Genomic DNA, 6,933 nt, shown 5'->3' on the forward strand with positions numbered 1-6,933 from the left:
CCCCCCGTTTTCAGATTGTGTATTTCTGGCAGTATTTGGAAGTCTCTTTATACCATAGACTAAGCCATCTAAGCTTTATCCCAGTTTTTCTCTCATGAACTTTATACTTTATGGTTTGGGGCTTTACTCTCAGTTCTCTGATACATCTTGATTTTTGTGTATAGTGTGTGAGATGTGGCTCTTGTTTCAGCTTTCAGCAGGTAGCAGTCCAGTTTTGCCAGCACTGTTTGTTAAAAAGGTTGTCATATCCCCATTTGATAGGCATTTCTTATGCTTAAGGAACTGAAGATCAAATTCAAGCCTTGAGTTACAATACTTAAGGATGTTTTGGTTGGAATATTAAATGTTCCAGGAAGTATTAAAACAAGATGGAAGGAGTATACAGAGTCACTGTACCAAAAAGAATTTGTAGACATAGAATAATTTCATGAAACAACATATGGTCAAAGTTCTGTGGTGATGAAGGAGGAAGTTCAAGCTGCTCTGAATGGCAAAAAACAAGGCCCAAGGAATTGATGACATACCAAGGGACATACTTAAAGCAAACAATGCTGCCCTGGACATGCTCACCAAGTTATACCAAGAAATCTGGAGGACAACAACCTGGCCAACTGACTGGAAAAGATCGATTTTTTTCATACTTCAAAATATAGTGAGTTGACAGAGTTTGTAAATTATTGAACAATATCCTTAATCTCACACAGAAGCAAGATCTTGCTGAAAATTATACAAATATGACTTAAGCAACTCATCAACAGAGACCTTTCAGATGTTCAGGCTGTGTTTAGAAAAGTGTGGCAACTAAGGATATTATAGTCAGTGTTATATGTATCTTGGCTGAAAACAGAGAGTTCTAGAGGAATGACTATCTGTGTTTCATTGACTATACAAAGGCATTTGACTGTGTGGCTCACAATGAAGTATGGCTAATCTGAGAAAAATGAGAATCCCAGAACATTTGATTGTGTTTATTTGAAACTTATACTTGAACACAGAGGTAGTTGTCAGAATAGAGCAAGGAAATACTGTATGGTTTAAAATCAGGAAAGGTGTATGCCGGGGATGCATCCTATTGTCATACCTTTTCAATCTATAGGCAGAACAGATCATCTAGGACGCTGTGCTCCCTGAGGAGGAATATGACATCAGGATTGGAGGAAGACTCATCAACAACCTGCATTATGCAGCTGACACAGCCTTGCTGACTGAAACTGAGGAAGGCCTGAGGCATCTGCTACAGAAGGTCAAGACTTCAGCCTTCACTATGGATTGAAGCTCAACACCAAAAATACAAAGATTCTCACCACTAGGCCAATAGAAAGTGTAGAGATTGAGATTGTTAACAGCTTTAGCTGGCTTGGCTCTACAATCAACATTCTTGCTACCAGTAGCCCAGAAATTAAAAGACATATGCATTGGGGAAATTTCAGGGACCTCTCTAGAGTACTAAAGAGGAACAATGTCAAACTACAGACTAAAGTGCATCTGATCTAGGCCATGACCTTCACAATTACTTGTTATGCATCGTTCTTTTCAGTTGTTGTGCTGGAGAAGAGTATTGAATATACCATTGACTGCTTAGAAGAGCAAACAGCTTCATCCTTCAAAAGGTGAAGACAGGCTGTTGCTTAGAGGCAAGAATTTTGAAACTCTGTCTGACATACTTTGGTCATGTTGCCAGGAGGGATAAGTTCTTGGAGAAGGACATCTTCCTTGGAAGGGTGGAGAGACACAGTGCAAGAAAGAAAGATCTTGGATGAGATGGATAGACTCAGTGACTGGGGAATGGGGTAGGCATTTCAGAAACATTTAGGTAGCCTCAAGATAGAGCAAAACTCAGAATTGTTGTACACAGGGTAGCTAAGAGTCACAAGTGACTCAATGGCACATAACAACAACATATATAAATATTGGTGGTGTTATTATGTGCCTTTGAGTTAATTATATCTCAAAGTGATCCTGTGTGTGTGTGTGTATGTGTATATACACATATGTCAATTGATTCTTTGCTGGGTTCCTTAATCAGTTAAATGCAAGTCACTTTCTATTGTCACAGTGTTAAATTCTAAAATAATTTATATTCCATAATTAAGTTCCACACCATGAAGTCCAAAGCAAATGCTTCCTTCAAGTTTTTTGCTTCTTCTGGTTACAAATATTATAGATAAATACCTGCCATGTGTCTGGTATGAAGTGCTGCACCCTGGGATCAGGATCACTTCTTTCCTCTCGAAATAAGTAAGGGCCCATGTGCATTAACTGAAATCGAGCTGCTCCCATGTTAACTGAATATTTAGAGATATCCTTGTCAGTCCTTGACTCCTTCACCTAAAATAACCATTATATATTTTTATTTTAGACAATTTTATCATTTTATATGTGGCTAAAGAAATTTTACCACCAATTATATAAGAGTTTATCTCAAGATCATTATTTGATGTTTACATCTTAAAAGCTTTATAACATAATTCAGATTAAATCAGGGAAAAATATTTTGGTTCCATTTAATACAGTCACTATTTCTCCTAAACAGCGCATAAACAGACATTACATTTGCAAGAAAATGTTTAGAAAATGTGCTTATTTGGATAACATCCAATTTGGATAACATTCAATTTAAATGTGCTATTTAAAAATAATCTTTAATTATACAGATGTGTATTCTTGCTGTTAGTGTGAACAATTCCAAAATAATAATAGTTATTATTATTACAATTTTTAATTTATGAATGCATATCATTCTTAGAAGAAAATCTTTTATAAGTGAAATTTCTAATATTGACCCATTTAATTAGTATCCATTATCTAATAAATGAAAGTATTTTACTCAAAGAGTACTTCTCACTGGCAAAAACATACTATAAGTAAAAAACCCACTGTCCTCTGAAGGATGCATATTTGTTAGGCCATCCATTCTTAAAATTTGATCACTTTTAAAATATGATAATATTAGCAAAATACTGGAAATAAGAATTCACACACTGACATTTTTCTAGTTGAGAATCAACCATGAAACAAGTTTTTAAAAAATTGGTGGCTGAAATCAGCTAAAACATGCACTTAAATATTACCCAAAACACATAGTTTTCATTGCCAATAATTTTCTCTATTTAAGCTCTAATTTAAGAAATAATATTTTATGGAAGTGTTATGTATGTTTTGTAGACCACATACACAATTTGCAAACAATAGTCACATGTTCAGGTGAGCCTTTCTCCTTCTCTCCTTTCTCAGTTTCTTTCTTCCTTCCATTTCTAAAACACGTACAGTTATATCCAGCAGTTCTTAGTCAGTGGGTTCAAGTAACCATGGATCAAAAATATTTAAAAAAAATGAGTTGTAGGATAATGAAGAATAGTAAATAAAGGAAAAGGAAGGATGAGAGAGGGAAACAGGCAGTCAAACAAGAACTCAAAATTTAGAAAGGATGGCATACTGCTATTTGTATAGCATTTGAACTGATTAGGTAATAGAAACAGAAACAATACAACTGAAATATAAATAATGTATCTTCAAAGGAACAGGTCATTTTGCAAGATTCAAAAGAAATATTCTTGAGGTGGGAAAGAATAAAATATTTTTAAATTTAGGGATTGAGTAACTCAGTAAACTGTAGTGAGTTTATTAAAATTATGATTGATAGATGGTAAGCAGTCAGATGTGAAAAAAAAATCAATCTTTGAAAAATAATTTTAACCTTAATAAATCTGTTTATTATCCCAACACAGAAAAGGAGTTCTTGTTTGGGTTAATAAATTTTTCATAAATCAAGTAGGTAAAGACAGGAAAGGAGTCAGACTTAGATACATATTTGTAACAAAAGTGTACACTTTTCATTTTGAGTCCTATCACATCAGCAAACGAGGAAATATACTAAAATATTTACTACATTCATATCATTAAGGTTGCCAACCCAAAGGCAGGCCATCTCTTCCTATACAATTTGCAACTCTGCCAATGAATGGGTGGTTGGGTTAGCTATCAATTGGTTTCAACTTGATACTCAACAACAACAGCAACATAATAACAACATACTTCGAGGAAGCAATTTAATTCTTCCTTAGTTGCAAATATTCATTAGTTGTCAGAATGTGTAGAAAAGTATGAATCAAGGAAAATTTGAAATTGTCAAAAATTAAATTGAGTACTTGAAGATCCATATCTTAGGTATCAGTGAGCTTAAATATACCAACATTGAACATTTCAAATTAGACAATTATGTGGTCTAATATGCTGGGAATGATGAATGAAAAAGACACAGTGAAGCTAATCTACCCTTGGGAATTCTCACTGTGAAGTAAAACAAAGTTCTGTTACTCCTCTTCCCCAACCCCCAAAGAAAGTGTACACTTTTCAACTTTTCAAAAATTCCATTACTTAGATAACATTGTCTTTTGAGGAAGTATACAATTCAAAGTTAAGCTCCATTATAAGATCTATTAGAAGGAAAATTTTAAGAAATCAGACAAGCAAAAAGACTATAGTGTGTCTAGCACCTGAAAGAGTCAATATACTCCACAGATGCTCAATAAGTATTTGTTGAATTAATAAATGAAAAATTTTATAAATAATCAAAAATAATCTGCTATAAAGATATTTGAATGTGCTTTAATCTTGAATAAATAAAAATGTATTCTAGGTACAATCCACAACAATATTATTGTTCTTATGTACACCTGAGTTTAAATCTACTCATAGCTGACCCTCTAGTGGGTTTTCAGAGGTAGTAAATCACCTCTGAAATGGGAGAAGATTGCCGCTTTTTCTCCTGTAAGACAGCTGGTGGATTCAAACGGTTCGCTTTTGGGTTAGCAGCACTTCTTATCACTAAGTCACCAGAGCTCCTAAACCAATGTAACATTTCATAATTATATGTGGTTAACTGTCATTTAAGTTAGTTGATTACAAATATTCAATACATCTATTCTAAATACAACCCATAAATTATTTCACATAAGCATATACACACACATGAATACCAACTAAGGCCACTCCTCTCTGGTGTTTTGAATCCATCAGCAACTGAAAAAAGAAAAGTGAGCAATTTCTTCTCATTAAATACACAGCCTTGGAAACTTACCAAAAGGTCAGCAAGTGACTGAGTGAGTGAATGAGTGTTTGAATTTAATACATTTATGCTAATATAATCCACAACACACATATACATACATATTAATATTATGTAGTATGTTCAATAGCTTTTACCTGGGGACATAACAAGTGTGCCAAGTTGTCAAACCCAATATATTTTAAATATTTTGCTAACTTTTGTCGATGTATATTTTGTAATAATTCTGTATATTTGTCGTGGATTATGTGAATCCTTTTCATCATCAGAATGATTATGCTTAGGTCTTTAGATTTCACTTCTGTTGAAGTAAAATATTTTAATTCAATTAGGACATAAATTCACAACAAAATTACTACAGCTGATTTCATTTTATCGTAGAAAAAAATAAAAGCTTATTTATATGATATTTCTCACCAAAGTCTAAGAATACTCAAAACTATTAATAAACTGATCAGCTAAGAACAGTCTATAGAATTAAGGTAGATTTGTTAGCTTTAACAAATGAAAAGAGAACATATGCAGTGTGAGGGAAATATTGTATGCCAGACACTTATAATTTAAAAAAAAAGTCATTGTCCAAAATTCAAACTTTACTTGCTTAAGTTTCATTTAAGCACTTAGAAGTCTACTTCTGTAAGTCTTGCTTTTCTAATATATTTAATGTGATACTAACAGTAGGTCTCTTGTCTTGTATTAGAAGAAGTCAATAAAACAATCTATGTCAAATGAGTAAAATAATTGCAGCAGTCATTAATCCCATTAGAATTAGTATAGGCTGAACTAAGATTTTTATTTTTTTTTAAGATGAGAATTCTATATTTTACTTTTGTATTTATTCTGACTTACAATCTGACTTTAATTGCTTCAATAAGAAATGTTCTATTTCCGGCTCTCATCCACAAAACTATAAGATACCATCTCACTCCGGTAATAGTGGCAAAGTTTAAAATGACAACAAGTAATAAATACTAGAGAGGATGTGGTGAGATAGGAACTCTTACGTATTGTTGGAATTGTAAAATGGCACAACCATTCTTGAAGGCAGTTTGGTGCTTCCTCAAAAAAGTTGAACATAGAAATTCCATATGACCCAGCCATTCTACTGTTTGGAATATACCCCCAAAAAATGAGAACTGAGGAACAAATGGAGACTTGTACACTAATGTTCATAGTAGCATTATTCACCACAGCAAAAACATAGAAATGGACCAGATGTCCAATCACAATCAAATGGATTGAGAAAACATGGTACATTCATACAATGGAACACTATGCAGCACACAGGAGCAATGATTTTGTAAATTATTACCTAACTTGGGAGGGACTGGAAAGCATTATGCTGAGTGAACTAACTCAGTTACACAAGGACAAACATTGCATAAAACCATTATTGTAGAATGAGTATGAAGATACAATGTGGGGGGTAGAAGCAGAGGTATGAGGATGTGAGGGGGGATTAATCATGAGTTGTACAATTGGGAGGGGGTGAGGGAAATTGGAAGAGTCTCATCTGAAAAACAATGTAAATAAACTAGTATTTTTTTATAGTAAATAAACTTTATTTCTCTGTTCCTTTAAGATGACATAGTCAATAGTCACAGATCTGCATACAATTTTGTATTGACTCTTTACAATTTACAGTAGTATTATTTCCCCTGAAAAGTGTTAAGTACAAAAGCTAAGTAAACAATGAGGTACTGTCATTTGATTTATTGTGTCATAGCTTAAAGAGCTAGTCTTTAGCAAATACTCAACAAATCAATCAGGATAAAATAGTTAGTTAAATGCTTTAATTTATCAGAAAAAAAGCCACTGAAGTTTCACCTCAAAATGTATTGCACAAGTCTTTTTTTAAAATCATC

At 33.3% G+C, this 6,933-nt stretch overlaps 1 protein-coding gene across 1 annotated transcript in view; it reads right to left on the bottom strand.

Annotated features, from left to right (window-relative positions):
• LOC102860030 (probable ATP-dependent RNA helicase DDX60-like) overlaps positions 1-6,933 on the bottom strand; it is a 191,875-nt gene that overhangs the window by 116,796 nt on the left and 68,146 nt on the right. The window contains exons 10-11 of the mRNA XM_006896669.1: positions 5,206-5,369; positions 2,173-2,322 (exon numbers count right to left, since the gene is read on the bottom strand). Coding sequence (XP_006896731.1) covers positions 2,173-2,322; positions 5,206-5,369 — 314 coding nt within the window. The remainder of the gene's footprint in view (positions 1-2,172; positions 2,323-5,205; positions 5,370-6,933) is intronic.

This window comes from Elephantulus edwardii, unplaced genomic scaffold (assembly GCF_000299155.1).
Source record: "Elephantulus edwardii isolate Elephantulus edwardi_28Jun2011 unplaced genomic scaffold, EleEdw1.0 scaffold00188, whole genome shotgun sequence".
NCBI lineage: Eukaryota > Metazoa > Chordata > Mammalia > Macroscelidea > Macroscelididae > Elephantulus > Elephantulus edwardii.